The 17,819-nt window shown below is 54.0% G+C and overlaps 1 protein-coding gene across 1 annotated transcript; it reads left to right on the top strand.

The window, feature by feature from the left end:
- Positions 1-17,042: 17,042 nt before the first annotated feature.
- Positions 17,043-17,561, top strand: LOC136994165 (olfactory receptor 14J1-like; the record flags this gene model as incomplete). Its single annotated transcript, XM_067310411.1, has 1 exon — positions 17,043-17,561. A coding segment is annotated over exon 1 (519 nt), but the record flags the coding sequence as incomplete, so codon positions are not given.
- Positions 17,562-17,819: the final 258 nt, after the last annotated feature.

Genomic DNA, 17,819 nt, shown 5'->3' with positions numbered 1-17,819 from the left:
CAGTATTCTGGGAAGAAACTTTCCTCTGGTTTTTAGACGTCTCATTTCTCTAGCAAATGCCCAGTTATCTCATACATACCAATAATGCATTTGTCCCAGGAATCTGTCTTCTAGGCGATGCTGTAAAAGGGTCCGTTCTTGTTGGCCCAAAGTCCCCTGCGGTGGCCACTGTTCAGCTGGGCTGCCCTCCTGGGTAAGGAGGGGCCAGTCTTCCTGGCACAAGGTCACTAGCTTCTTTTTTCCTAACCCTACGGTACTGTTGATCTTTCTCCAGTTTTCCAGCACCTCAGCTAAGGGCGTCCCCTTCTCTACGCCGGGTACGTTTCCCATGTGTATCGGAGTCTTGTGGTGCACCTCACACTGATCAGGCTGCGCACTCCCCATTCCGGCCAGATTGAGATGGGACTTTAACCCTCTCAAATCCTGGAGGTGGGACTCGAACCCACTCTCCCCAAAATTTAGATGCGGAATTTGAAAACACACCAGTCAGTACCTCCCCTCACCAAAGCTCCTAGGTGAACTCACCCAATGCCGGCCGTTGGACATTTGGAGATAAGAGGATCTGATGGTGGTTGCCTAGAGTCGCATCTGGGGTGCCAAACTGTTAGGGAAATTGTTCAATCCAGTGTCCCTAACAGGGTTTGACTCTAGGTTTCCGCTTTATCCAAAAGATACAAAAGAATTCTTTACAAGATGATTTTCTTAGTATTACAGCTCAAGCTGGGTGCCTCCTCCAAGGGACCCCGAAGGGAAAATTCTCTGGGTATTTATACCCCTACGGCTTAAGTTCTTTGTCCATTCTCTGATTTCTTGCACCAATGATTGATTGCTCAACAAGTAGTAGCTTCTTTGGTCCTGGTTGGTTTCCCCGTTGTCTCCAGGCGGAGTCTTGGTACTCACTAAGCATTGCTGAAGCTCTTTTATTACTTCCTTATCTCCTTGTTCCCTCCTTGTTCCAACTGGCTCGAACAATTTAGGGAAAAGTTCAGTGATGTGTGGCCTTAGGCTTCAGTAGATTTAGCTCCAAGTGCTAAGCAAATGCTGTTATATGCAACAATCAGGCCCTGAGGCACAAGTGACCTCACAACCACAAACAGCAGCCGCAGGACCAGTACTGGCCTATGAAGCACTGAGATGGAAGTTACCTCACAACCACAAACAGGAGCCATTTGCCTAGCACTGGCTTATCAGGCACTGAGGCACAAGTGACCTCACCATCACAAACAGAGCCATGGGCGTAGAAAAGGCCTATCAACCAGTGAGGAAGTAGTGACCTCCCAAGCACAAACACCAACCACATAACTAGCATTGCCTATCAGCCACGTAGGCACAAGCGACCTCACACCCACAAACAGGAACCACATGACCAGCACTGGCCTATCAGGCACTGAGGCACAAGTGACCTCACAACCACAAGCAGCAGCCACATGACCAGCATTGGCCTATCAGGCACTGAAGCATAAGTGACCTCACAAGCCAAAAAGCACCAATGTGCTTGATGCTGTCTAAGCAGGTACTGAAGCAAAAGTCACCTCACAAGTACAAAAAGGAGCAATGGGGCTGCTGGTGGCCTAGCAGATCCTGAGGCCAAAGGAATCCACAAACACAAACATCAGCAAAATGCATCGAGCTGGACTGTCAGGTGCTGAGGCTGAAGTGACCTCACAGCCCGCCATGAAGCCGTATATCTGCTCCTGGCCTGTTAGCAACTGAGGCACAATTGACCTAAACAAGCACAAACTGCAGCAATGGGCCTGCTCCCCGTTTCTGAGGCACTGAGACACAAGGCACCTCACCATCATCACCAAAGCTATGGGCATGCTGTTGGCCTACCAGCTTCAGACACACAACTGACCTCACAAGCGCAAATGGCATCGATGTGCCTGCTGCTGTATCTCGGATGGAGTCACAAGTGACCTGAAAAGTGCAAACCTTCACAGAGGAGAAGCTCACCTGGGCCACTCGCATGGCCCTTGATTACGCTGTTATCACTCCGTACAGAACAGTCTTCTGCAAACAGCTTTCATCTCCTGGCAAGACTCTCTCCAGGTCATGCGACAGCTCCACTCTGGCACCCTGGGCACAAATCACAAAAGGGAACAATTGGTCTTGCTTTTCCTTTAGTGCCATCAAGTCCGAGCTGGGAGCCTTTGCACTGCAGCACCTGCACAATGACAGCAGGATGGCACTTCCACTCCTAGTGCCGAGGTGCAGAGATCAGCCGAGGGAGCAGCTGCACTGGAAAGCGTTTCTGACACTGTCAGATCAACTCAGTGCTGTACCAGGCATCAACCTGACGCCAGACCTCTGCTCTGCCACCTAGTCTACAAACACACTGTCTCTGCCCCTCAGAGCTGCCTCTTCTGCTACATACGACCAGGTGCCAGCAAGAAGAGATGGATGCAGGACACTCACCACTTGCGCACTCCCCAGGCACTGCTCTGCTCGCTGCCTTCCCTTGGATCCTCAGCCCAGACACACAGCGAAGCTGTTGTGGAAACACCAGAAGGTGGCCAAGGCACTCTAGGCTCACAAGGCCTGTGCAAATGAGCAGCACAAGCTGAGGCAGAGACAGAGCTGGCTCCTTGGGCAATGCTGCTCTTTTCAGAGGGAAGGATCCTGCTTTCTTTGGGCACAGCAGGCTGCTGCTTTCCACCCCCATCCCTTCAGGAACCTCCAGCTAGGCATGGGGGGATGGGCATTTTTATTAGGTATACAAAAGTTACAGATACAATGGAGAAACAGTTGAGAGTCCTGAAGGCCTCCTGAGCCCAAAGGAACCTCCTTCCTTCCCTTAACTTACTTGGACAAGGAGCCCCAGTGAAGGGAAAAAGGGTGCAGAGCCTTTGAAATGAGGCCCAAGCAATGAGACAGACCCAGACTGCAGGTCTGCTCAAATGCCAGCTGTCCTGGCTGCGCAGGCTCTGCAGCAGCAGTCCGGGCTCCACAGCTGGGTCCACAGAGCACTGAGGGCTGGGTGCCACGGGCAACCTGGCCCTGGGCACATCTTCACCCCTCACAGAGCCAGCAGCCCAAGAGCTCTGAGACTTCCTCAGGTCAAGCTACGGAGGCTTTGGGGCACTCACACAAAGGCACCCAAGACATGCTGGCATTTATTATAAGGGTCTTATATGGCACCGCAACCTTCTAGGAAAAGGAGGGGGCACAGTAGCATTTGCTGAGGGGGCTGGCAGTAACAGCAGTTGTGGGAGGAGGAATTTGCAGCACAGCAGAGGTACCAGGAGGTGAACCCACACCCCATGTCACCCACTGATGCCAGGCGCATTTATGGAAGCCTTCACATCCGTACACAGCCTCATCTCATCCACTTGCAGCTGCTTTCACAGAGGGCTCACGATGTTGGCAAAGACGTTGACAGCTGCAGGAACACACCCTGGCATCCTGCCTCCATCCTCAGGGGCTCTAGGACTGCACTGGGAACCAGAAGGAAGGAAGGAAGGAAGGAAGGAAGGAAGGAAGAATTGGAGTGTTACTGTCAGTTCTGCTGGCCTTACATAGTCACAACAGTCAGGGGCAAATGTCTCCCCTCTATGCTGAGCTGTATTGGTGAGAGCACAGCCAGCAGGGCCACCGAGATGTTCTACCCCTCTTTTTGGCACAGGGGAGACCATGTCTGTACAATGGGTCCCTTTTGGGCTCTCCCGTTCTGCAAAGGCACTAACACACAGCAGGGAGTCCAGCACAGGGACACCAAGATGGTCAGGGGCTGGAGCGTGGGGCACATAAGGAGAGGCTGGGAGAGCTCGGTTGGTTCTGCCTAGACAGGAGAAGGCCAAGGGGGATCTTCATGCTGTGCACAGCTCCCTTATGGAGGGCACAGGGAGGACGGAGCTGGATTTTCTTGGAGGTGCAGGCTAATAGCATGAGAGGCAACAGGGACAAATTGGATAATGGGAAATTCTTCTTAGATGTTAAGAGCAAACCTTTTTGCCGTGAGGGTGGCTGGACTGTGGCCCAGAGATCCAGAGAGGTTCTCACATCTCCATCCTTGGAGATAATCAAAACTTCACTGGAAAAGCCTCCAAGATACCTCCTCTACTGGGACCTGCCTTGAGCAGGGCATTGCACCCCCACCTACATATGTCTTCTCCACTGCAGGCTCAAGGAATCTGCTATTCAGGATTGGAATGGATTAGGCTCTGGGATGGGAAGAGGCAATGAGGGTCCAGCTTCAACAGAAAGCCTTTAAGGAGGGAGAAGATAAAAATCCCAAAGACTCACGGAAGCATCAAGACCTTCAGAAACTGCAACCTGGACCTCAGCTGACAGAAACCACCAAACTGCAAGCAGCCCTGGCTCACAACAGGATGCTCCAAGGAGGCAACACGGTCACCGACAGACCTCACCCAGGTCTCCCTGAAGGACACCGTGATGGTGGGCTGGGCTCTGGGAGCAGAGCACTGCTCTCTCCAGCCACCTCCTTCCATGCTGAGCAGCAAAACACTGGGGCCACCACCTGGCTCCACCACAGGGCGCCCCGCACTGGAACACGCCACTACCCCCGCACCTCACAGAGGGTTGACAGCCAACACGCGCCTCTGCATCAGCAAGACACACACTACACAGGGCAGCAGGCAGGGTACCTCCAAGCACCCCACAACACACAAAGCCCAACTCTCCAGCCCTTCCATTCCCTTCTAGGCCTCCAAGGCCTTGCAACAGGCACTTCCTCTGAACATCCACTCACAGCCCAGGGCCTGCTCACTTCCCACCTCCAGGAAGCAGAGAGTAAGTGCTCTCACAGGGGCTGATATGGCCAGTTCTTGCCTCTTGCCTTTGCCTACTTGTAGGATATACGGACTCAGCACCACTACCTTGTTTCCAGCTACTCCAAGCAATGCATTTAGAGTTAAGTGGTGCTCCGCACACCCACCCAAAAACCTTGCACCTTGCCGGGGGTCAGCAGTGTCAGCACCTAACCACCCACACCTATGTCTATGCATGGGGTGATTTCTCCTTTCCCTGCTGCAGCACAGAAAGGTCACGCTACAGCCGGATGGTGCAGGAACTTGCAGAGATTGCAACTGGAAGGAGGAGCGCCCTGGGCTGCACATCCCCGGCAGGGCACTCTTGCCTTGGTTCTCCTGTTCGAAGGGACTCCTCCAAAGAGATTCGGCACAGGAAGGACTCAGCCCCTTGAGAGTGAGCTCCCAAGAACATACCTGCCATTCTCCAAAGATCACCTTGCCAGAAGGCCTTTACTCCTTCAAAGAGCTTCCAACACACTAACGCCCAGCTGGCAATGAGCATCTCCCACAGCCTCCTCCTCCCTCAGCAAACACTGCTGCAGGGGAAAGCTCTCCTTAGGAAAAGCAAACGAGAGGAAGGGAGGGAAAAAGCAGGCTTGGTTCACATCTCAGAGTGAGGAGAAACACTCCTTGGCCTTTAGGCAGCATCCTGGCCGCAGGTCCTGGCAAGAGCTTAGCAAGCTCAAGGCCTGAACCTCAGCACACCGAAGGCAGCAGGCTGCCAGCATCTCTGGCCCATGCCACCGGGGCAGCCTGGGCCCTGAAAGCAAACTCACCTCTTTGCCTCGCAGTGCTCCCCAGCCTCGCAGCACTCCCCAAGCACAGCACTGCTCTCTCTAGCTACTTCCTCCCATGCCGAGCACCAAGACACTGGGGTGACCACCCAGTCCCACCACAGGGCACCTCACACTCTGACACACTGCACCACTGCCCCTTGCCTCACAGAGGGTTGGCAGCCAATACGCACCCTGCATCAGTGAAACACAGGGCACAGCACCACACATGGCAGCAGGCAGGGCACCTCCAAGCGCCCCAACACACAGAAAGCCCAACTCTCCAGCCCTTCCATTCCCTTCCAGTCCTCCAAGGCCTTGCAACACGCACTTCCTCTGAACACCCACTCACAGCCCGGGGCCTGCTCACTTCCCATCTCCAGGAAGCAGAGAGCAAATGCTCTCATAGGGGCTGATCAGGCCAGCTCTTGCCTCTCGCTTGTGCCTCAACTTCTCTGAACAAGAAATCTCTTTCAAAATGTGGCCCATACCCTTTCTGTGGGGTGACATTCCTTCTGCCTCCTCCAACAGCCTTTGCACCCATTCTCCAGTGACTGCATATGTGGAGAGAAATCCAGAGACCTCTAATGTGTTACAGCTCCAAATGTGTCATAAAAGCAGGTGGACACCTCAAAGACAGACACAGCATTCAGACCTGGCAGGAAAATCTCACAAGCTCCCTGCTCTTTTCACAGGGGCAATTTCTAAAGCACACACACCCTGGCAATTAGAGATTACTAACACCACTGCTCACACCAGCACTAGATTCATTTAGCGGCCTCAGAAGTCTACTTGGACTCCCTAGCTGACCGGGAAGAGGCTGCAAGCTTCTGCTTCGCAAGAAGTGGAGAGTCAAACTCCATGTCCATGTTCACCACAGAACATCATCCGCATTTGAAATGTAGCAGTACTAACTCATGATGACGGAGTGGAATCAAATCTGTGCCAGATGATGTGGAACATCTACTTCTGCCTGATTAATGAGTTCCATTTCTGTACTGCTGTAGAGCTCTGCAGGGGTCAATCCCTCCTCTGAGCACACACAACAAACCCAGAAGTGACCTCACCACCAACATCCAAGCCATGTGTCTTCTCCTCACCTCTCAGCTGCTCACATAGAGGTGACCTCACAGGTGCATACCCCCACCACAGGCCTAACTGCCTGCTGCTGGCCTAGCAGGCACTCAGAAAGACATGACCTCACAGGCACCTTCACAGCCACGTCTCTGTCACTGGCATAGAAGCCTCTAAGACAGAAATTACCTCACTACAAGTTCCCCAGACATGAGACAAATCCTGGCTTATCAGCTGCACAGGCAGAAATGATCTCAAAAATCACAGACACCAGCCATGGACCTGCTGCTGCCCTATCAACCACTCAGGTAGGAATGACCTCACAATCACCTCTCCAGCCACATGGCTCCTGCTATCCAATCAGGTCAGCAGTCAGAAGGGACCTCACAAGCAACAGCCAAGCCTTCTTCCTCCACCTGCACTCTCAGGTACTCAGGCAGAAGTCACCTCATCATCAACAGCTGAGCCATGTGCCTCCTGCTGGCCTATCAGCTCCTTGCAAAGAACTGATTTGACACTGGTGATTTTCTGGCATAGCTCTCACAGACAGTGGTGACCTCACTGCCCACACCATGACCATGGGGCTGTTGCCTCCTGCAGCTCCTCCTGCCCTGCCCAAGGCTGAGCCAGCTCCTGAATGGCCTCCCTGATTCACCTCATGGCTTCACAATGCTCACAGTGAGCAAAACACCCCTCAGGTACCAGTTACGACCCCAAAACAATATTACCTTTTGTGTAGGTATTCTCTACACATAGCCCATAAAGATTAGGAACTGGGAAAAGGCCTGCAAGTAATTCTTGGCAACATTTTCTAACGGGAGGGTTACATGGGAGCAGCGATCATGAACCTGAAGACAGCAGGGCCTCAAGTCCCAGGCACAGGGAGAAGCCTTCCCGCAACTCAGAAGTCAAGTACCTTCCCCAATGCTGAACAAACCCAGCAAATCCTCCACACATCCAGGACAACAAGCATTCTCCTGTTTTATGCCCTGACAATTGGAGACACACGGAAGGACTCAGGCCAGGGCATCTCAGTTGGTGAAACCAGCACAGCCACAATTCAGCAACTCTTCACCCTGACCTAGGAGGATGGAAATAACAATGGCAAGTGCAAGGACTGGCCGTTCATCAACTTTCAAGGCCCTTGACAAGCAAAACAGCTCCCACTTACAGAGCTGCTCTGGAAACTCCCTTCACGCTGCTGCCAGGCTCACAGGTCTCAGGGAGAAGCAAGAGGCCTGGAGCAAACACACCAGCTAAGGCACGGCATGACATGCGGGGACAACCTCTCTCAGAGAGGCTCAGAAATACCGTTTTCAGAACAGAAGAGACCATTGGGAAGGGCACCTCGCAAGGACACCAGCAGCCTGCTCACACTCTGCCCAGCACCTCCCAAACACAGCTCGGAGCAGCACCTGGGGCTGCGCTGGCAGCAGCGGCTCAGGGAAACGCTTTAACAGGGATCCCAGACCCACCACAGGGCCAAAGGTTCCTGCCCCCAAACCCCACCGAGCCACCCCGGCCCAGCTGCTCGGGGCAGGCCACCACGTCTGGCTGCAGGGCAGCTCCCCGCTCTGGTCCAGGTCACTCTGTCCCCTGCTCACGGCCCCACCAGCCCCTGCTGCAGCTCCTGCAGGAAAGCAGCCCCGGCGCCAGCACTGCTGCCCCCACCCCGACAGGAAGGCACCCGCCAGCAGTTGAAGGCGTCCACTGCCCCCACCAAACCCACTCGCATCCATTCTCTCTCCTGTTCGCTTCTCACCTGCCTTGCTCCCACTCCTCCTTCACTTCCCTCCTTGGTGTCTTTTTCCCTTCCCATGTTGGATGGTAATTGGCTGTCAGAGCCATCAGTGAAATCGATGCCCGCCCTCCTCCTCCTTCCAGCCAATAGGAGGTCTGCACTGGGGCGATGCCATGGCAACATTGGGCCCTCCTGCCCTGGCAGCTTGCTCTGCCCCTTCAGCCTGTAGTTAGGCACCATGTTGTGGGCAGCAGCGCGGGGCGCGGCACGGCCTGGGGGCAGTGCGGCGCCATGTGGCTGGGCAGTGCGGGCCCCGTGGCATGGCTGCTTCCCCGGCAAGGCTGGGCTTGGCCACAGGGGCCCCGCGGGGCTGCTGGCTGCCCAGCGCCCTGGGGGCCTTGGGGGGTGCAGGGGGGCAGTGCTGGGGCCTGTGCTGGTGGCAGCCCTGGCACAGGCATGAGGGCCCTGGGGCTGGCTGGGGTGCTGGAGCCCATGGGCAGTGTCCTGCTGCCCCCAGGGCAGTTTGGGACAGTGTCCTCTCGCCCCCCCTGCCCTGGCCTCCTGCCCACAGCAGTCCCTGGGCTTGGCATCCCTCCCACAGTGCCCGGCAGGGCTGGGCTGCAGCCAGGCAGGGGCTGTTCTCTGCGGGCCGGGCTTTGCCCCGGGGGGTCACCCCAGAGGGCTGAGCAGCCGCATGGGGGCATGGGGCAGTGATGGGGAGAGCAGCTCTGGGCCTGCTGGTGCTGGGGAGCGGAGGTGTGGGGATGTGAGGGGGCTGGGGGAGATTGTCCTGCTGGACTCACCCCAGCACAGTCCAGCATGGCTCAGAGAAACGTCCTTGGGGTCAGCCAGGACTTGTGCAGTGGGGATGGTGTCTCCCACCTGTTTCCAAGATGCTCTCCCAAACATGCTTTCTTTTCGCTGCAGAGGTTGAGCCCAATTTGCAGGAAGACAGGTGCTGTGGCCATCTCAAGATGGCATCTCCGAGCCCAAAACATGCTGCGTCGAGTTGGAAGTATAAAAGTATCCACAGGGAAGGATCAGAAGTTTTATCAAACACGCAGAGGACTTGGGGTTATTACAAGGTGAAGGTTTCATTATTGTATATGGACATTTCCATCAAGCTCTTGTGGACCCCACAGAAGCTGCAGGGCACCCCAGCCTCTGGGATGCAGGACCCCTTTCCTCTCAGAGCCAGACCCCAAAGGAGGACCCACTCGCAGGGAAACCTGGCCATGGATTGCCCACCCCACCCTGAGGGCATGGAGCTGGTCCTACAGAAGCCTTGGAGCTCAGGGCAGCCCCAGGACCCAGGAGTCCTGGCTGCCACATTGTCTACTGGAGGCAGAGGGGACCCTCAGGCAGGACTCTTGCGGCAGCCCCCAGCCATGTCCAGCCACCGCCACAGCCCAGGATCCACAGCAGTTTTTGCAGTTAACAGTCTCTGTGCGACACCTTGGGAAGGAGCTCCTGAAGACCTTACCCTCAGTGGAGAGCCAGAGGAGCATTGGGAAAAGTGAACTGTGGTGTGGGCTAATGGTGTCCATCCAGCAGTCCTCCATCTCGCTTGTCCCCTTGCCCTTGGCTTGCCTCTCCAGCAATGGAGGAAGGATGCTCTTCCCGTTTCATCACCCCAAACTGCTTTCCAATGTGCTCCTGCTCCTCTGCCCTTTGGCGAAGGGCCACAACGCGGCCCCACTGCCTCCTGTCCCCTCTCCTTGCCATGGACCCACTACGAAGGGCAGCTGTGGGTATCGCATTAGCAGTGCCCAGCAGCGCCTGGGCCTCACAGGGAAGTGCGGGCCACCACCCATGCCACCAAGAAGACCTGCCTGTGACGCAGCACATCCCACTGTGACCTCAGCTCGTGTCATGTGGGGGCTCAGTAGGTCACTGCCATGGAGATGGCAGAGGCAGGGAGAGAGCAGAGAGATGTCCCCTCATGTCCTGGAAAGCAGTCACCTCCCTCCACCCCAGGTATTTTCCAAATTTTTCTGATAATTCCTTGAGGACCATCTGCAGATGTTGCCAAAGGCAGTGAAATACCTAAAGTGGGGAACTAGAGAAGTCACTTCTGTGCCCCTGCACTGGCAGGTCGCTGCACTAGGCAGATCTATGCAGGAATCTGGGGTTTGTGGGTTGTTTTGGGGTTTGGCATTTTTACAGGCTCAAAGTCGTGTGGGTTGAAACTGCACAAAGAGTGGCCACGGGTTGAGATGCTTTGGTGAGCCTCAAGACTGGTTTCTCCTGTTGGTCCCTCTTTTTGTAGAAGCAGGATGTAGGAGAACATGGGAGAGGAGAGAGCCTTCCTCCTTTGGGCACCAAAGCAGGCTCTTTGCTTGTGAAGTCCTCAGCAAGGTTTCTCAGTCTGCAGTGCTTAAGATAGAGATGATGTGCCATAAAAGAGCAAACGTGCTGTGACGGTGTGCTCCTTCCCCCCCTCACTGATGTGCTCTCTCTCCCACTCAACCTGACCTCCCTGTAAACAGCAGGTATGCAGGGGCTAATTGAGCATGCGCCAACTAAGACCTGTCTAGCATGCAAAAATGACTATGAGTCAATCATCTCCCCCCGACCCCCATAACTAGGGGGCAGCCCAGAGCCCATTGAGCTCTCCTGCATGGCAGCAGGCTGCATTGCAGAACCTCCTCTTGAGCAGGGATGCCTCTTAAGGTTCCTCCTCAAGGTTGAGAGATTCCTTACCCATGACACATCCTCGGTAAGTGATTAATAGCATGTTGAAACACTGCAAAACTTCATGAAACTTTACTGAGTTATATCTCTGATTAATTGTGCACATAATCCCTTAGACATCAACAGCTGACCAAGTCTGAGACTAGGATTGGATCCAGCCGCACGTAGGCTCCTCTCTGAGGGAGTTTGGAAAGCAAGGGGGTCCTTTCTGAACCTCGTGACTCAACGGGAGGGTCTCCGTTGCATGTGCATCTGACCCTGTCCTTCATGCAATAAATAACTGAGTGAACCTTGCCAATCGAACCTCTTTAAACCATTCTTATTTACGCTTGGAATTTGTTAAGTCACTATCTTACCACAATAAACATAGTGCTGCTTCCCTCTTACAATTGAAGTGCATCACTCCTTTGCGACACCTTGACGTCCCCTGCACGTGTCTATACTAGAGGAGCTGTGGCTTCCCGAACAGCAACCCTACTTTGCTTGACAATACACTGTTTAGTCCAGCTGTTGTGCTGAGATGTCTACTGGTTTTACTGAGTATTGGTATGGGCCATCTTTGCGCTTGGTGGGTGCTGTTCACAGAATCACAGAATCAGAGAATGGTTGAGGTTGGAAGGGACCTCTGGAGATCACTTAAGTCCAACCGCCCTGCTCAAGCAGGGTCACCTAGAGCACGCTGCACAGGATTGCGTCCAGGCGGCTTTTGAACATCTCCAGAGAAGGAGACTCCACAACCTTTCTGGGCAACCTGTTCCAGTGCTCTGTCAACCTCACGGGGAAGAAGTATTTCCTCATGTTCAGACAGAACTTCCTGTGTTTCAGTTTGTACCCATTGCCTCGCATCCTGTCACTGGGCACCACTGAAAAGAGTCTGGTCCCATCCTCTTGACACCCTCCCTTCAGATATTTGCATACCTTCATAAGATTCCCTCTCAGTCTTCTCTTCTCCAAGCTAAAAGGCCCAGCTCTCTCAGCCTTTCTTCATAGGGCAGACGCTCCAGTCCTCTTATCATCTTTGTATCCCTCCGATGGACTTGCTCCAGTACTGCCACATCCCCCTTGTACTGGGGAGCCCAGAACTGGACACAGTACTGCAGCTGTGGCCTCAGTAGGGCTGAGGAGAGGGGGAGGATCCCCTCCCTCAACCTGCTGGCAACACTATTCCTGATGCACCCCAGGATATGGTTCTTAATGGCCTGCTGGCTTTCCTGAGCTCCTGTGCCCTTCAGAGCTCACTCCCATGGGATCCCCCAGCAGTCCTCAAAGAGGCCAAAGTCTGCTCCTCTGAAGTCCCGAGTCTGTACTCTGCTGCTCTCCTTCCTCCCTGCCTTCAGGATGTGGCACTCCACTATTTCATGGTCCCTGCAGCCAGCGTTTCCACTGATGGTCACCTCCCTGATCAGTTCTTCCTTGTTTGCGAGTACCAGATGCAGGAGAGCGTTGCCCTTCTTAGCCCATCTGGCAGCTGTGCTAAGAAGGTGTCCCTGACACCCTGCAGAAACCTCCTGGACTGCTTTCACCCTGCGCTTTGCCCTTCCACTGCATGCCAGGGGGATGAAAGTCCCTCCATAAGCAGCAGGCCCTGTGTGCCACAGACTTCCTCAGCTTGCTTAAAGGAGCCTGCGTCCACTTCCTCGCCCTGATCGGGTGAACTGTAACTCCCATCGCAAGGTCACCCTTACTCCCATGCTCACTCACCTTTTCCCATCCAGCACCTTGTCCTTCCCTTGGAAGAGCTACACAAATCCCAGGTGGCCCTTTACACAGAGGGCATCCCCCCCATCATCCATCAGCTCTAAGAATGAATCCTGAAGAGCTTGTAGCATGCCATCAGAGCACTGCAGTCTGGTGAAACATATGTAGCGGTGAAAGGAGGTTCCCACTAAGAGATCAAGCCCTATAGTGCGCAAGGCCAGGGAGAAACAGAGCTGGGCTGTGCAGGAATGTCAGGAGAGGGGTTTGCTGCCTGAGCTGCCTCTGCAGGACCTTGGAGCCTTTGATGGAAGTAAATCGATGTCCAGGAAGGAGAAGGTGCCCCTGCGAAAGTTCTTGGGCCTGCACAGCCTGCCATGCAGCCATGCTGTGGACATCATTAGCACAGTCCCTGTTCATATCATGCGGGAGTGGGAAGAGGTTCAGGGAGAGGAGAGCTAGAAGGTGTTAAGCATGCAGGGACATGAGTAGAGCCCTTGGTGTGATGTGCAGCTCTATGCTGCACACTTGGATGTAGAGGGCATGGACTTCACCTAAAGACAGAAGTGGGATTGAGTTGTTTGGACACAGGCAGGTCCCATGCGGTATCTGCTGGAGACATATGGTTGTGCTTGACACCGCAGGCATCACGGAATCTAGTGCCTGCACTGAATGACATGAACTGCTTGCAGCGTAGGGATCTGCTTGTGCCTCAGCCTCCGAATGTGTGGAGCTCTGGCAGTATTAGGCATCTCGTGTCATTTCCGACGGCCAAGGAGATTCTCCACCTGGCCACCACCTAATGCTCTAGAACAACGAGGGGTCTCACAGTTGCTCCATCAGAGCCAGCAGACACTGGCATATGCCTTGCACCACCTCTCTCGCTTCAGATGTCACCATGTGTTTGTGTGTGGGCAGCTGGCTACTCCCCTCCCTCTCCAGTGATTCTCATGGGAGCTTAGAGAGGGAGCTCGCATGCCGGCATATTTGTAGTGCACACTCCAGGTTGTGAAAGGGGAATCCCACCTCCTGTGTGTTTGTGGAGTGCACAGAAGGGCTCCGAATCCCACTCCATCCCAGGGGCTTCTAAACCAGCAGGAGAAGCACAGATTAACATGTCTGAATCAGTACCCGAATCATGGATAACTGAAATCCCTTCTTGCCCCTTTCCTAGGTGTCCTGCCTAGTTAAGAGATGGGAATAGGGTCTTCCAGAGTGGGACATTTCCATGTGTCCTAGATGACCATCCTCTGATGAGACAAATTGCAATGCTGCAATGGGACTCTCTCCACTCTTTAGAAAAGGCGCATAGACGATTATTTCAGTCTACTTCAGTGACCGTGTCCCAGGAGGAGGAAGCACAAGGGACAGAGAAATTCACGCCTTCAGCTGGACCACTGTTGCTGAGCAGAGGCAGGCTCCTGGGATGGAGAGAGCTCCTGGCAACGTGGCAGCCCTGCTGGGAGACAACTCTTTGCAGGAGCAGCTCCCCTGTCAAGAGCAGCAGGGCTCTGGGCACTGCCTGCTCTTGCTGACATCCATGAGAGAAGGCAGAGAGAAGTGAAAGGGAGTGTGGAGTGGGAGGCCAGAGGAGAGCTCCTTGTGGGAGGAATCTTCACAGCCCTTTGCACGGTAAGCCTCTGGCTGCAGGGCAATGCTACTGCTGTTGCTGGAGGGGTCTTCTAAACCCAGCCCATAACAGAGAGTTTTCATAAGGCTTGCTCTCCTGGCTTCTCCAGAGTGCAGGAGGGGATTCTCTGCCACAGCATGCCAGGGACAGGGTGTCCTGCTGCCTTCTGCCAGGGAGAGCTGCATGGGTGTGAAGCCAGGGTGTGCCAGAGGTCTATGCAGGGCTGTCATTCAGAGCAGTGTTCCTGCCCCCCAGGGTGCTGTGTGCCCCGGGCAGGGACTCTGCTGCCTGCGAGGGTCAGCACTCAGCCTGCCCAGCAAACTCCCCACAGCGCTGCAGGGAGAAGCTCTGGGTGGGAGGAGAGACCCGGACAGGGCAGGCTGAGTGTGCTGTGGGGAGGGTGGTGTGTGTGTCAGGGCTGCTCACAGCTCCAGCTCACCCTGAGGACATTTGTGGAGGGCACTTTTCAAAAGGAAAGTCAAGGCAGGGGATACTTGAAAGGGAAGGAGCTTTCCTTCTAGGCTGTGTGTTTTGAGTTCCCTAATTTGGGGAGGGGAAAACAGGAAAGAGTTTTGTGCTTTGGCAGGTGACTGAGACTCTCAAACCTTCCCTCTCAGAGATCACTAGGTCTGTGAGAAAGCTCAGCAAACCCCTTCAAATCCACCCCAGCCTACAGACAGCACCAGCATCACCTTTATGGCCTTGTCAGGGATTTTCTGAGCTGCTCCTCAGGACCTTTGAGTACAGCAATGCCTCTGCCCAGCGCCCTGTCCTGGTAGGTTTCTGTCGGGCAGAGGGTGGGATGGGGTCTGTGAGCACCGTCAGGGAAAAGACATTGGGATAGAGAAGGGGCTGTCAGCAGGGAGAGCTCCAGGCAGCAAGATGGGCAGGGAATGAGAGGGAACTGCAAAGAGAGTCGCCATGAGAGGAAGGATTTGGGCAAGTCATGGTCAGTCCCTCTGATGCAGACACCTTCTTCTGAGTCAGTCCCCTGTGTCTCTGCTGATGAGCAGATGGTATATTGGTGTGAGGAGAGAGTCTATCGCATTGCAACAGGGACATCCAGAAAGGGTCGGGCACCCACTGCCTTCACTTGAGAGTTTCCCTGCCTTGCTAGAATGGGAGCTGGTGTGGCTGCTTCAGATACAAACACCTGTGTTCAGGAGGGCAAAGCTAGGGGAGGTGAATGCCTCACAAGGATCTTCCCTTTCCAAGACAGCTGGCAGGAGAGCTTGTCAGAGTCCAGTCCTCTCTGACCAGGTTCTTTTAGCTATTCCACACATGGACGGTGTAATGTTGACTATCAAAATTTACTTCTTTGGTGATACTGGATGTTACACAGGACTTTTGATTTAGCAGAGTGACACAGAAATATCCCGAAATCACAATACAAGTGTGAGTTACACTTAGCAAAATAGAGCAATTGCAGTATCAGTTCAATCACAATACCAGTGTGATCCCCATTACTGGTCTCTATACTATGATCACCGCCACAACGCTGGGCACCCCAGTCGCCGGGAAGGAAGACATGCAATGAAACCAGCTCAATCCCATTGCTCTCTTGCAGATTCTTTTGTTAGTTGTTCAGTTTTTATACTCCGTGTTGGGCTGAGCCACGAATACACTCCCCCCCATGCTGGTCTGGCTAACTGAGGGAGACATTCACACTCTTTTGATGAACTCAGGGGAAAACACAGACACCAGCTGATCCACTCAGTTGGGGTGTAGTCACTTGATCCACTCAACTGACATAGCTATTTATCTAAAACCAAGGTTACCCTCCAGTCGCGGTCCCCTTTGTATTTAGATAAAGTCAGCTTTCTGTGCAACAGCTGTGGACAGTGACAGCCTACCTTATCCCCTGAGCTTCATGGGCACATGCCCTTTGCCCACCTCCTCTGAGCCTTCTTCCATTGTAGGGGTTTATTGATTGGTCCAAATGCTATATTCCTCTCTCCTTCTGGTAAACAGAGAATATTCCCACTGGGTCACTGGACTGAGTCTCCTTAGCTCAGCTCATGGAGCCCAACCCCTCCTATCCCCACCAAAGAACTGGAAATGTTTGTCACCTTCCTCCATTTACACCCCCCAGCAGAGCAGCACTGACTCCTCTGGAAATCCTTAGCAGAGGCCCCTGCTCTGCATGGCACACTCAGGCAGCACAAAGCGGAGCTCGAACCAGGGAGCTGAATGAAGGTAAAGGAGAGGGGGAAAAGTGGGAGGTTCTGTGAGGAAGGCAAAGGGTTTGTCTCCCAGAAGACTGCTCTAATTTCTCCCTGTCTTTTCCTCCTTGGACAGGCCCCCATGCCCAGCGTCAGCAAATGTCCAACAGCAGCTCCTTCAACGAGTTCCTCCTCCAGGCATTTGCAGATTCGCGGCAGCTGCAGCTCTTGCACTTCTCACTGTTTCTGAGCATCTACCTGGCTGCCCTCCTGGGCAATGGCCTCATCATCACAGCCATAGCCTGCGACCACCGCCTCCACACCCCCATGTACTTCTTCCTCCTCAACCTCTCCCTCCTCGACCTTGGCACCACCTCTGCCACTGTTCCCAAATCCATGGCTAATTCCCTGAGTAGCACCAGGGCCATTTCCTACTGGGGATGTACTGCACAGGTCTTTTTCCTCTTTTTCTTACTTTCAGCAGAGTATTTTGTTCTCACTGTCATGGCCTATGACCGCTACGTGGCCATCTGCAGACCCCTGCACTATGGGACCATCATGAGCAGCAGAGCTTGTGTCAAAATGGCAGCAGCTGCCTGGGCCAGTGGTTTTCTCGATGCTCTCCTGCACACTGCTAACACATTTTCCATACCACTCTGCCAAGGCAATGTTGTGGAGCAGTTCTTCTGTGAAATTCCCCAGATCCTCAAGCTCTCCTGCTCAGACTCCTACCTCAGGGAAGTTGGGCTTGTTGTGGTTAGTCTTTGTTTAGTCTTTGGGTGTTTCATTTTCATTGTGCTGTCCTATGTGCAGATCTTCACAGCTGTGCTGAGGATCCCCTCTGAGCAGGGCCGGCACAAAGCCTTCTCCATGTGCCTCCCTCACCTGGCCGTGGTCTCCCTGTGTGTCAGCACTGCAATGTTTGCCTACCTGAAGCCCCCTTCCCTCTCCTCCCCAGCTTTGGATCTCTTGGTGGCTGTTCTTTATGCAGTGGTGCCTCCAACAGTGAACCCTCTCATCTACAGCATGAGGAACAAGGAGCTCAAGGACGCACTGAAGAAACTGGTTCAACTGCTACTACTTCAGCAGCAATAAGCTGCCCATCTCTCCTCACAAGGGATTTCCAATTTACCTTGGGCAACTCTTGTGTTTTGGGCATTCTGTCTGTGATAATTCTGTTTGTAAATGGCTGAATTCATCCCACTTCTCCAGCAGCACAAACCCTGTCTGTCTGACCTGGAAGCCTTCCGTAAATCTGCATAGCACTGTGTCCGGGCAGAT

Source organism: Apteryx mantelli, chromosome 24 (assembly GCF_036417845.1).
Source record: "Apteryx mantelli isolate bAptMan1 chromosome 24, bAptMan1.hap1, whole genome shotgun sequence".
Taxonomy (NCBI): domain Eukaryota; kingdom Metazoa; phylum Chordata; class Aves; order Apterygiformes; family Apterygidae; genus Apteryx; species Apteryx mantelli.
The sequence above is the reverse complement of the archived record's forward strand: the minus strand, read 5'-3'. Positions and strand labels throughout refer to the sequence as shown.